General features: G+C 38.7%; 1 protein-coding gene across 2 annotated transcripts; it reads left to right on the top strand.

Annotated features, from left to right (window-relative positions):
- Positions 1-1,970: 1,970 nt before the first annotated feature.
- On the top strand, positions 1,971-7,160 carry LOC307165940 (thiol S-methyltransferase TMT1A-like). Of its 2 annotated transcripts, XR_013822562.1 has the most exons (4): positions 1,971-2,525; positions 5,495-5,580; positions 6,054-6,217; positions 6,742-6,810. XR_013822562.1 is itself a non-coding variant. In XM_079884026.1 (3 exons), exons 1-3 carry the CDS (start codon positions 2,031-2,033, stop codon positions 6,887-6,889), a joined length of 729 nt encoding a protein of 242 aa, XP_079740152.1. In that variant the 5' UTR covers positions 1,973-2,030; the 3' UTR covers positions 6,890-7,160. The 2 variants fall into 2 exon arrangements, 1 of the variants encoding a protein (XP_079740152.1); XM_079884026.1 differs by lacking the exon at positions 6,054-6,217 and having other exon boundaries at positions 1,973-2,525; positions 6,742-7,160.
- Positions 7,161-13,560: the final 6,400 nt, after the last annotated feature.

Genomic DNA, 13,560 nt, shown 5'->3' with positions numbered 1-13,560 from the left:
TTTTACATCCTCATCCTCATCCATCCAAGTGTTTACAAACTGAATTTGCTTTTGCAGGACAGAAAACATTGTCTTCTCGACATGTACACACAACATGAACCAGCTACAGTGTTTGAGGGCTAGCCTGGCAAGCCAGACCTACATCAAGATGTTAGGTCTGGCAACTCACCATAGACACGGCTCAATCCGAGGGGCGGGATAAACGGCTGTCTTTCAAATTCCCTCTGCACGCAATAGGACAGCGCTTCAACCAACCAGAGCGTTTTCCCAACAGCGGAGCTTACGTTGTGCCGCGTTCCAGGCAACCTGTAACCCGTGTTTTTCCAACCTTATACCCGTGAAAGTGCACTGGAATGGCAGTCAAACCCGTGACTTCCCACACGTGAACTCGTACTAGATCGATGTACTCCCAGTTATGAGTTGGAAAAACACGGGTTACAGGTTGCCTGGAACGCGGCATTAGTTCTGCGTAAGTTGATAGATTCAACTTTTGAATCTGGCCGGCAAAACTATGAACACATCTTCCTTTTTTAAGAATGACTTAAGTTCTTTGCTCTTTTCTCAAAGAAAAACTTAACTCCAAGTCCTCCAGAGTCGTGGCCAAAGTCGATTCGAAAGACTGTTCTCCAGCAGCAGCCGCCATTCTTTGTTTTCAAGTAGCAGGGAACCGTCGCAACTCTGTCGTCATTATGTTAAGCCCACCCCGGCCTACTCTATACACAATGTGATTGGCCTGACCCAATTTAGGTTTTTACAGCTCCGAAAGTCAACGGAGATTTGCTAGACTACCCTGGCTGCAAAATAAATTTCGCTGCCGCTAGCGTGCGTCTAGATTTCTAGGCTATTTGAGGGCAGGTCAAAGGAGACGTTGCTTGCAGGCAGCCAATGAAGACCATAGGTGGGCATTATGCAAATGTGTTACCATGTTATGTCAGGTCACGGAAGTGAGACTGGAATTCCTGATGACTCGTTTAGGCAGGTCGAGGTCAATGCTTTCTTTTGGGAGACAATAACTTTATTTTTCGTGCACTTTCGACTTTACAACTTTGCAAACCGATTACATTCACAGACAGCTATATTACACACTGCATGAAAGGTAATATTCAAAAAAGTAGTGATGGTGAAATGAAGCTTTGTGACGCACTGGGGCTTTCCCCCTGGACTGTATCATAAAATGGTTCATTACTCGAAGCTTTTCAACACGTTGCACACTAACGACATCTTGTGGTCAAAAGGTGGAAACGCTGCCTTTCTGTACCAGGCCAGAAGACCGTTTTTTTTTTTTTTTTTTTTTTTTTTTTCATTTTAATAAATCACTTTGTGCTCTGTAAACCACAAAGCAATACAATTAATCCTCATAATTCATGTGTTAGTGTTGATGCAGTTCTTATGCAATGTATGAACAAACAACTGTATGAATTAATTTATGAAAGAAATAAAATAATAAATGGGACTAATTCACTTGTACAGAAACAGTTCTTATGAATCTGCTTTGATCTACAAATGCAGCCTTATTCACATAAACTTTAGCCTCAGTCCTAATCCTACGAGTTCATAGGCAAGGCTCATGTAGGCATATATAATCAAAATAAAATAACATTATTGTGGAATGGTGAAGTGCTTGTGAACTGGGGAGCTGACATTTTATTTTGTGGGTAATTTAATAAATTAAAGTTTTTTATTAAAGAGCAGGACTTGTTCAACAGTGTGAGGGCTAAGTCTATTTCTTTTTTTTATTTACTACTACCTGTGTGCATGACACTCGAAAGCTGCTCAAGGGGTTCGCGCTATTTTTGAATCTGAATCATAGACTGTAAAAAATACTAAAACTACACTACGCGTAAAAGAGGATCCACTGCGATTATTTATACACGGGCGCCATCTGGCGACAGGCTGGAGAACTACCCTGACTGGAGTAGCCTATACATTACATGCGTCGAAGACGCTGAATGGTCAGTTGTCACAAGGTTCGCGCAGCTAACGTTACTCCCTTCTTGTCTGTACATTTGAACTCAGGTTTGTTGTTAAAAATGACGGTGTTTATGAACGCTTGCGCTTTTTTATTTAAAGTCCTTACTCTACCGCTGCACGTTGCGGAGCTGATTGGACTTTTGTCTTTCTACAAACGCGTGTTTCCTCTATTCATCTATAAATGTACGTTAGCGTACAATGACAAAATGAACGAGAAGAAAAGGGAACTATTTCGAAACCTGTCCAAATTCTACCCCACTAAAGGCTCTCTGCGCATCTTGGAAGTGGGCTGCGGATCCGGAGCGAACTTCGAGCACTATCCGACGGGCTGCAGGATCACATGCATCGACCCCAACCCGCATTTCCAAAACTACCTGGAGAAAAGTATGGCGAAAAACGACCACCTCGTATATGACAGCTTCATAGTGGCGTCGGGGGAGAATCTACAGGCGGTGGAGGAAAACTCAGTGGATGTTGTGGTGTGCACACTGGTTCTGTGTTCTGTCAAAGATACGCCGAAAGTTCTGCAAGAAGCAAAGAGAGTTCTAAGGCCTGTAAGTTTACGACAGTCCGCGCTCAGGTGGAACTTTGATCTCATCTCATTTGGTATTGTCACATTTCATAAATCCTCATCGGTATACGGTTATCCGGTGAAGCAGTCGATTCTGTTCTCTATCGGAATTCCTGTTCCCTTTACGCAATCATACTACAAAGCATGCGTAGTTGCCGAGTTACCATGCGTACAATCAGAACTGAATACGAGCAAGAAGCACAACTGGATGTACGGGAAGAAATTTAAGCGTTTTTTTTTTTTTTTTTTTTTTTTTTTTATTAGAAGCGAGTTTTTCCCCATCTGTCAATTCAATCCAGATTATTTATTTTAAAATTTAAAACGTTATTACAGATTTCAATGTAATGTTTATTAAGGCTTTGATTTATTAAGGTGTATTAAGGCTTTGACGCATGCGCTGTCAGCAGACACGGCTCGTTCAGGGGGAACAGGAATTCCGGTAGGGAACAGAATCGACCATAGATATGTAAGGAATAATTGACGACAGGCCGTTGAATTATTAGAAAAATAATGCACACCCGAGGTGGTAATGCGGTCACGACGCGAAGCGGAGTATACTACAGTTACCACACCTCGAAACATTGTTCAGATTATGTATTTCAAGACGTTTGTAAAGTTTTTGTCATTAAAACGCTCTTGTATGTAGGTCTAATTTCTTACGCATCTAAACCAATGCCTCCGTTGCTAATTCCAAAACGTCATTTTAGAGTTAGTAACGGAGGTTTGAGCCACTGATAGCAGAATAATGCTGGGACACACGCCTAGCTGACACATTCTCTGACTGTTTTCATCGACTGCAGCAGATTTTAAACACCGACTTTGAACACAGACTGAACGCACTGAACACGCGTTTGGTCATGATCAGTCATAAGTATCAAATTACATTCATAACCGGCCTTAAAGTGTGTCCCCGGCTTTATGCAGTTATTAATGCAGTTATTATAGAGAGATGTTGCAATAATGAGACAGAAAAGCATGTGCGTCAATATTATTATTTATTTATTAATTCAATTCGTTATAATTAATTTGTTCATTCTTTTTTCTATTATTGACAGATGACAGTAGACTAGCCAAATAAATGAAACACAAAGCCCCTTTAACAAGTAGACCTATCAATAATTATTTATTTGTTATATATAAAAATCCGTGCTGCAGGACTATCCATTTATTTAGCCTATTTTCAGTTTAATTTTCTATTGATTATAGATAGCCTAGGACTATATACTTTATTTATTAAAATTAAACTGCATGTTTCCATTGATTGTGAAGCTAGACATTGAAAATTCCAGATCAAGCGCATGGGGCTGCATGTTATTTCTTGTTATGAATTGTATCCTATTTTCCGTTATTACCGTTAACTACGCGAAGTGATATGGAACTGTAATGCGGTCAAGACCCGCCTGGAACTACTTTAGCTGTGCGTTTCCCTGAAAATAATGCACACCTTAGAACGTTCTTCAACCAATCAGATTCAAGCATTCAACAGCCCTGTAGTATAAATCTATGGAATCGACTGCTACACCGGACCACACCTGACCACACGTGACCACAACCGCTCTTGGTTGGTCGTAACCCCAGTGACGGGTAGGTTTAGGGGCGGGGTTGGGGTAGGTCATCACATGTGGTCCGGATAAACGTATAGTACCTTGTCATTTTATCACTCCCAATCAGGCCCGGCGCCACGAGGGGGCAAAAGGGGGCATTGCCCCCTCAGATCTGATTTGTGCCCCCTCAGTTTCATTTTTGTATTTATGGTTACAAATGAAATGTTTAACCTTTTGAGCGGTACAGCCCCTGAGAGTACGGTCCCACATATGGGATTTAGAATGTTCGGTTACGTGACATAACTGCCAGATTCAAACTGTGCTTTCGCGCGTTGGCTGGCGCTGAGCCAGAGTCGGACGCGCTCAGCGCTGTCATATATCACAACTATGCAGTGTTTTCAACCTCACAATGTTTATTTTAGGTTTCAGACATTTAAATACACATTAAGCACTAGTAAAACAATACATTTGGAGTTTGTAAAATACACACTGATGTCTGTGGAAGCAGCAATAACAATCTATTCAAATATAATTTGCCGACGTGTCACATGTGTGTTATTCATATCATATCAGACAAACACAGTGGAAGTAACTATAAAGTAGTTTACTCTATTCTTCTATTCCACTTGCTTGCATGTATTTCGGGAGAAATTGATGACTCACAGGATTCTCAGAACTGCGGCGCAAAGACACAGCCATCTCACGTTATAGGTCAAGATCAAGATTATTTATAAAGGTTTTTAAATGACCAAACACACTCACATACACATTTTTGAGAATCGGAATATCAGATAGTTGATGACATGGTAAGCAAGTTTGTGAGTATTTTGAATAAAAAAGGGAAAAGGAAATAAAAGCGATATATCCGCGGTGTGTCACGTGACAAATATGACGCGTTGCCATGGAAACATTAAGGGGGAACGTTCTAAATTCTAAAATAACAGTCGCCTTGAAAAAACTCAGAGTCAGTTAGAATATAAAAATTAAGCGTGAAAAGGTTAATATATGCATAATAAATTACGCTGGCTTATCTTTTTTTACTAAGCAAGTTATCAGTGTGTATTGTTTCATTGATGGTATAAAGTTAAGCCCCCTTAATAATTTCACATGCCCCCTCAGTCATTTCATTCTGCAGCCGGGCCTGCTCCCAATCCATCAAAGAGTGCTTAAAGATTACAATAATTACATCTGAGATGAAAGGTAACAGCATTACGCAACCACATGTAGATCGCCGTTTGCAGTAATCCCATTAGAAACTGTTTGTTTTAGGGCAAATGTCACCATACAGAGTAGTAGACAACTGTTTTCAAGCTTTTAAATACTACATCCTTGTAAACTAAACACCTTGTCTTCGAATACACAATTCTGGGTTGAGTAATATAAATATTGTACTTTTTTTGTATTTCAGGGAGGAGCATTTTTCTTCCTTGAACATGTGGTGTCTGACCCCTCCACCTGGACTTACTTTTTTCAACATGTTCTTCAGCCATTATGGTAATAATAATGAAAAAATAATAATTATAAAATCAATAACCATTATATTTGACTTATGGTCTCCAATTAATTTAAATAACTTTTATAAGTTAAGTTATTCATCTCAAGCTAGAGTACATAGGCCTATGTAAAATAAGGGGGACATTGGTATAGTGGCAAATGGATGCATTCTAATTGAATTGACATATTTTGTGAATGTAAAAGCTAAAAGACTATGTTGGAGCTTTGAAAAACGTGGGGTTGGTAAAATTCCTGCATAAATATATCAAAAATATATATTCACTCTAGGGTGACCACCAGTCCCGAAATTGTGAGCTTTGTCCCGCAAGATGTAATCAGTGTCCAGCATTTCAATTATGTCTGTATTATTTTATTTATTTCTTGAAATTACAATAGAACAATATATGAATACTAAAATACAATAATATAATACAAAAAAAATGTGATTGGTGTTTAAAAATCCATTTGTGCAGCCGTCATGTTGTTGCTAAAGCGGGAAAATAACCAACGCATTCTAAGAGGGTGATTTTTCTGCTGATGACGTCTGCCTGGATGAAGCAAAGGAACTATGTGGACCTCATCAAAAGTCATTAAATAGGACAACAAAAACATACAAATTCAAGATGCACTGATTGTTGTAAAAATGCATTTATTGTTTGCATAGTCTAATAAAGTAGTCACTACTTAAGAATTTATTTTAGTATAAAATGTGATTTTTACATGCAGTAGCCTAATGCTAGCCCGTTATTCAATTCATTATATTTAGTAGTCTAAATAGGTCCAGTACAGTCAATTACATTGTATCAAACAAACCTGAGCAAATTAATTAAGCTTATTGACGATTTAAAACATTATCATCCAACGTGATGGGAAACGGGCATTCCAACTAATGTTAATCTGTATTTACAATTTATCTCACACACGTGTCCCGCATAATCACATATACTGTCCTGCAACAGAGCAATAACCAGGCGGTCACCCTAATTCACTCTCCCGCTGCTTATCACCTACACATAACTGGAGGTCATGGGTTTATTTGGAGAGGGGGGGGGGGGGATTGGTTTGATTATAAAACCAGAATGTATCCATTTACAATACTGGTAACAAAGCATATGATCACAATAGAATAGGAAAGTCTATAACTACTTGTGTGTTTGTCAGGTACTATTTAAATGATGGCTGTGAGACAACCCGTGCTACTTGGAAGGACATTGAGGCAGCTGGCTTCTCTGACCTGGAGCTACGCCACATCCAACCTCCTCTGTTTTTTATGATCAGACCACACATTGCTGGTTATGCCATCAAATAAGTATAAATTTTGCCACAAAAGAAGAATCTTCTAAAGGTTTTATCAAGCATGTTTCTTTCAGTAAGCATTTTTCTTTCATTTCACCGTCTACTTTTAAATGTGTTTGTATGAAAGAGCATTTTGTAATAAACCATAAAATGGAATGTTTTTGTTCAACTTGCAAAAACTTCATCTCAAAACATTGTATATTTTATATGACTGTACCTTGTTGCATGGGTATAATGTCTGTAAAACATATCACTATCAAGATGGTACAAAAATAGAGGCAGGTAAAACAACAGACTCTAGGACACGTTTTTTTTTTTTTTAATCAGCCTATTTTTATTTTACAATAACGGTTTACAAATAGGCCCGTGTATCATTCGTTCAATCGTTTTTTCAAATTAAAACCAAAAATAATTTTTCCATTATTTAGTTAGTTTATTCTAACATTATACCACCTGAACTAAAATGAAAAAACGAATAATGACTCATTTTCTGATTGTGCGCTCAGATCAAAAATAGAAAAAATGAATAACGGGTTTAGACAAATTTTAATTTTGAATTTTAATTTAACACCTTAGCACAGGGGTCCCCAACTCCTGGGCCGCACAGAAAGAATAAATAACTTGCATATTTTCCGGACTATAAGTCGCATCAGTCAAAAAATGCGCCATGAAGAAGAAAAAACATATATAGCCAAAGTCGCACTGGACTATAAGTCGCATTTATTTAGAAATTTATTTCAGAAAAAAAAAAAAGAATGTTACGGACGTGAGCGCTCTGAAAGTGGCACTAAAAGACTGCTTTAAAACTTTCACAGGGGCCTCAAACAGAAAGCACAAAGCCTGTCTTTAAATTTAATTTCATTTTGTATTAATTGTATAAATATAGTAGAAAATATTTAACCACGACACGGAGGCGCCGGCGCGTGAACTGGAGCTGGTCTCAAAATTTAACCGAAACTCAGTGATAAGGTAGCCTACTTGCCTCACAGACCTGAGACATATATAAAGCTTGAAATGTGTAGGCTACTTTTAAACAGAGCAAATCATAACGAAAGAAAACTGACTGTTCTCTGCTTATGTAATTCGTATGAAATGTGCATTTCTCTCATGGCGAGTTCACTACTGCGAAGATCGCGAGTCAGCATCGTCATCTTCATCTCTTCATCCGCAAAAAAGGTTGGGGACCGCTGCCTTAGCAGACATATACCAATGAAATCATTTTAACCAGATCAAGTCCTATTGTGGTAACAGATTACAGCCATTTTAATAAGGGTATGAATCATGCTCTCCTGTAAGTCTCATTCGCTTCCAGTCTGACTTTTGAACTTTTTTAACTCCACATCAGCTACATAAATTCATCAACTAACCATTCAGAAATGTTGTCTACATGTTGTCACTTCTTCTCGAGTCTCTCCATCATTGTCTGACTTCGGTTTGAACATAAAAGGCTAAAAGTTTTTGAAATTTTCAGTGCATGTGTGTGTGAAGTAATTGAAGGTGCTAATAATGAGCTCTTGAAGCTCCGCCCTCTTTTCTCTGGAGCATCAGCTCAATTGCATTTAAAGGGACAGACAAAAATGGTGCGTTTTTGCTCACCCTCAAAAAATCAACAATTTTAACGTGCTATATAAAAATATCTGTGGGGTATTTTGAGCTAAAACTTCACATACACACTCTGGGGACATCAGAGACTTATTTTACATCTTGTGAAAAGGGCAATATACCACCCCTTTAAGTAACTTTTATAAACTTTCACTGTGCATCTTGAGAAAAGCAATGGCACTGACATATTTTAAGATGTCGGTATAAGTTGCTTCCATTTAAAGGTGACATATTATGCCCCTTTTCACAAGATGTAATATAAATCTATGGTGTCCCCAGAATGTTTCTGTGAAATTTCAGCTCAAAATAGCACCCAGATCATTTATTATAGCTTGTCAAAGTTGCCCCTTTTTGGATGTGAGCAAAAATGCGCCGTTTTTTGTGTGTGTCCCTTTAAATGCAAATGAGCTGCTGCTCCCCAGTTCAGAAGACGGACAATCCTTTGGATACTCAGTCAATAACAAAACAAGCAAATTTCAGGAATAGGTCGCAATTTTTAGACTGCCTGGACGTTTCTGAATGGTTAGTGGATACATTTATGTAGTTGTTGTGGAGTTACATTGATTCACCTCACTGACTTGCATGTGCCATCATGTTTAACTTTTACACAACTTGACTCAGTTCCCTGAGGTCTTTATCAGACAGCTGTGAAATTTTTTTTGTCAAATAGTGTTCTGTGCACGTCTGTGCAGCCAACGACAGAACAGTGTGCATGCTTTGCTCAAACTTTTGGTATTGAGTTAGAACTGGTTACACTGTTGTCGTGGGTGGAAACGTGCAGTATGCAGGGTGGTAATATTATAATAAGATCCCCTTCCTACGTCAGAAGGGGAGCGAAATCTGATCGGCTTATTTCTTGACATGCTTGCAGAGAAAGGCTTACCTTAAGTTACTGGGTTGTCACTTTTCACATTTTCTGAGTTGGTAGATGCACCGGGGACCCGATTATAGCACTTAAACACGGAAAAAGTCAGATTTTCATTATGTCCCCTTTAAAACGGCTCAAACATGCATTTTAATGTCCTTGAAATTTTCATATGCGTTTTTTCGTATTTGTCAGCCTAAAAATTCGTCACGCACAGAAACATTGCACACTGAGTCCATTTTAATTAATCCGTTGTGAAAAAATTTACAAAACAATACAAAATGGAGTCTTTAAGGAAAAAAAGGCAAAATATTGGTTTTATCCAATCCTGCCATTACTTAGAGAGGAAGGAGAGTTGCACCTCCTTATCAAGGAGCTGCGGGATTATCCCGAGTGTAGCGATCCAAAGTTTACTTCAGGATGTCAGTGGCTCAGTTTGATAGCCTGGCAAGCCAGACCTACATCAAGATGTTAGGTCTGGCAACTCACCATAGACACAGCTCAATCCGAGGGGCGGGATAAACGGCTGTCTTTCAAATTCCCTCTGAACCAGAGCGTTTTCCCAACAGCGGAGCTAGTTGATAGATTCAACTTTTGCCATATCTGGCCGGCAAAACTACGAACACATCTTCCTTTTTTTAAGAATGACTTAAGTGCCGTTCTTTGCTCTTTTCTCAAAGAAAAACCTAACTCCAAGTCCTCCAGAGTCGCGGCCAAAGCCGATTCGAAAGACTGTTCTCCAGCAGCAGCAGCCATTCTTTGTTTTCAAGTAGCAGGGAACCGTCGCAACTCTTGTCGTCATTATGTTAAGCCCGCCCCGCCTACTCTATACACGATGTGATTGGCCTGACCCAATTTAGGTTTTTGCAGCTCGAAAGTCAATGGAGAGTTGCTAGACTACCCTGGCTGCAAAATACATTTTGCTGCCGCTAGGGTGCGTCTAGATTTCTAGGCTATCAGTTTGATGCTTTGCTAGCGATACTGGAGCCACATATTAAAAAGAAGACCACCAATTTTTGTGAACCAACTGATCCTGAACAGTTCTGGATTTTGGCATTTGCTTGTACGGTGGCTCTGAATTGTCAAAAAAAATTGTGAAAATTTCGGACGAGAATTTCAGACTCAAGGACCTTGCACACTGAGTTCGAAATTTTCGTATGCGTTTTTTTGCATTTTGTCATTTGGTGGCTCTGAATTGTCATAAAAAACTCTCAAAATGCTTGCTACGGATGCGAAAAACACAGAAAATCAAACCCGATCCAATTTTTTTTATGACGGACGAAAGTTTTGGAGGCAGTGTGTAAACGTGATTGACACAACATGAGGTTGTATTTATTTTTTAACGTGCAAAATTTTCAGACGAAAAATTCGGACTCTCTGTGCAAGGACCTTTAATCTGGGACTAGCTTAAACTTTGTGAAACCCAGGGTTGGTATAACACCATGGGATTATCTATAAGTACATAAATATCAGCCTACATTTTCCACCTTTAAATTTGGACAGACTGTGCCTCACATCATGGTCTTATTACCCCCCTCGCCTGTACATTATTTGTTTCTATTAATTCAACTGCCCTTTGACAATTATTCCTTAATTGTCCACTTTTTTCCTAATGAAATGTACTGCGTTTCAGATTGTGTGAGGGACTTCCGGTTTGGGAAATTCCACTCAAAAAAGACATACAAAACAGACATGTATTACTACAGTGATATTTAAGACATCTGTAATATTGCTGTGTAAATAATCGATCTTTTGGGGTTATTCATGGTCTGTTGTAATTTGTTAGAGCTATTTTACACTTTTGAATTTAATGTTAGATTGTTAAAGGGTGAATAGAATATTTTGATCTCATTGTACCCAGTTTTTATTCAAATGCTTATTATTGCCTTCATAGAGCGAACTTCTCGTTGATTGTTTAGTTTACTTAAGCGTAAATTAACTTACTAGAGGTGGTCTTATAATTGGGAGATACGAGGGTCCGTGGCTCTACCACTGAAGAAAACGTAACTCCATTGACATCCATTTAAAAAAATGGGCTCTTGTCTCCCTTCCACAGCGTTAGCGAACGTTGCGCTTTTTTGGCTAAGGATGCAGGCTTGCCTTCAAGTAACTATGACTGTGTTTAAAATCTCCCCCTATACCCTCATTTAATATTCCCTATATTACTCCACTAATATAGTAGGCCTATATTCTAGGAGAGAATGAAAATGAGTGAGTGACTTCGGACACTGAGTGCGCCGGAAGGGCTGCTGCTTTTGCAGTTTGTGCTTGCTGTTTAATCATTTGAAACTGGCAGCTCCAGTAGTAATGAAAATATTGATTGATCAATCAAAAAGGAATTTATACCTGAATAATATTACGATGTAGCCACATTGTCCCAGCGGTTTGGAAAATGGATCGATGATTCAGATTCAGCTGCGGGCGCCATCTTCTGGCGAGACGAGGGAATTCATTCGGCACGACCCTCTCACAGTGCATTATGTGTATTCTCTAGCCGCTGAGTGTACATAAAAATAAAAAAAGAGTTGCAGGCTGAATCCGAAATCGCCCCCTAAACCATATTCCCTACGTTAGTCCACTAATACAGTTCACTTGAAGGGAGTGAATAAAATTCGAACAGCCGTTGAGCACACTCTGTGTATTGTGGGATTGAATGAGTGCACTCGATAACGTCCACTATGCTTTTGTACCATAGAGTTTTGTACACCACTACAAATGACTGTCCCCTCAAATAGTGCCCAATTTAAGGGGTCACAGTTAAATTACTCGTGCAAAGCAAATGTGGATACACGGACACCTCCTGCTGACAGACTGGAGTTCCTTTTTTCCAACCGGAACTTCCTTTTTTCAACATGTTCTTCAGCCATTCTGGTAATATAAAAATCTTATTTATAAAATCATAAAAAAATAAACCATCCATTATTACTTATGGTCTTCATTGAACTTAAATATATTTTATAAAGTTATTTATCTCAAGCTAGAGTATAAATAAGTAAAATTAGGGGCATTTAGTGGGGAAAAAAATAGCTTTTGGAAATGTAAAAGGTAAGAAAACTTTGAAAACATGGGTTTGGTTAAATGCCTGCATAAATATATCAAATGTATATTTAGCCTCCCACTGTTTATCACCCACACATAAATGGAGGTCAAGTGTTCTTTTTGACGCAGAGAGATAGAGGAATGGTTTGATTATATGTATTTGTCCCCCCTATAACCAGGATGTAGCCTATCGATTTAACACGTCAATGTTGGAATACTGTAAAGCATATGACCATAATGCAATACGTGTCTAACTTTACTTGTATTATCAGGTATTATTTACATTCTACATACTTGTCAGGTACTATTTAAATGATGGCTATGAGACAACCCGTGCTACTTGGAAGCACAATCGAGGCAGCTGGCTTCTCTGACCTGCAGCTACGCCACATCCTCTGCACAGCTCCTCTGCATGTCATATTCATGAAGCATAAACGTAATAATTTTGCTTTCATACTTCTGAAAAACCTGGAAAATACTTTAAAAATAATCTAATGTTTTAATGTCTGTCACTGTGGGTACACAGAATTACAGAGCCCCTAAAGGGACATGGTGGTTGGGGAGAAAGAAAAAAAAATTATTTGTCAATGCTCGATTATTAAATTATTTGTCGTTCTCGCAAATGTTAGCATCCGCTCGCAGAAACCTTTGCATTCGGCCCAGAAACTGCGTTCGCAAAGTTTCTTGGGGAGCGCAAAGGGTTTGACCTAAAGCGCAAAAGCTATTATTTTTTCTCCCGTCTCATTTTCCACTACCATGTCCCTTTAGGGGCTCCGTACTATTCTTTTATTTGGAATGAAAAATAAATAAATAAATAAATAAAGCTATTATTTTTTAAAGATGAAATGTTTTTCTGGCTATCTTTTTAATGCAACAAACCAAGACATTATGTTTTCCCCAAGTACTGACCAACATCATTTCATAAGCTAACCTTACATCTCCAATTTGACCATCTGAGTAGTTTTTCAAGGGCCTCCTTGAGCCAAAAAGCAGTCAAGAAACACGGAAACTGAAAAGGATAAAAACAGTCAAAGGCTGGAAAAATATTTATTTAGCTTTTTCACTTTACCAAAAACAAGTGACATTGTTTTTCATCGGATGCTCCCTGATTCGATTGTCTTGTAACAGCTTGGCTTATAAACAGTGGTAAGCCTTGGGTCAATTACTCAGTTAAAACC

The sequence above is a fragment of the Squalius cephalus genome (genome assembly GCF_949319135.1).
Source record: "Squalius cephalus genome assembly, chromosome: 10".
Lineage (NCBI taxonomy): Eukaryota > Metazoa > Chordata > Actinopteri > Cypriniformes > Leuciscidae > Squalius > Squalius cephalus.
This window is presented reverse-complemented; position numbering and strand designations above follow the sequence as displayed.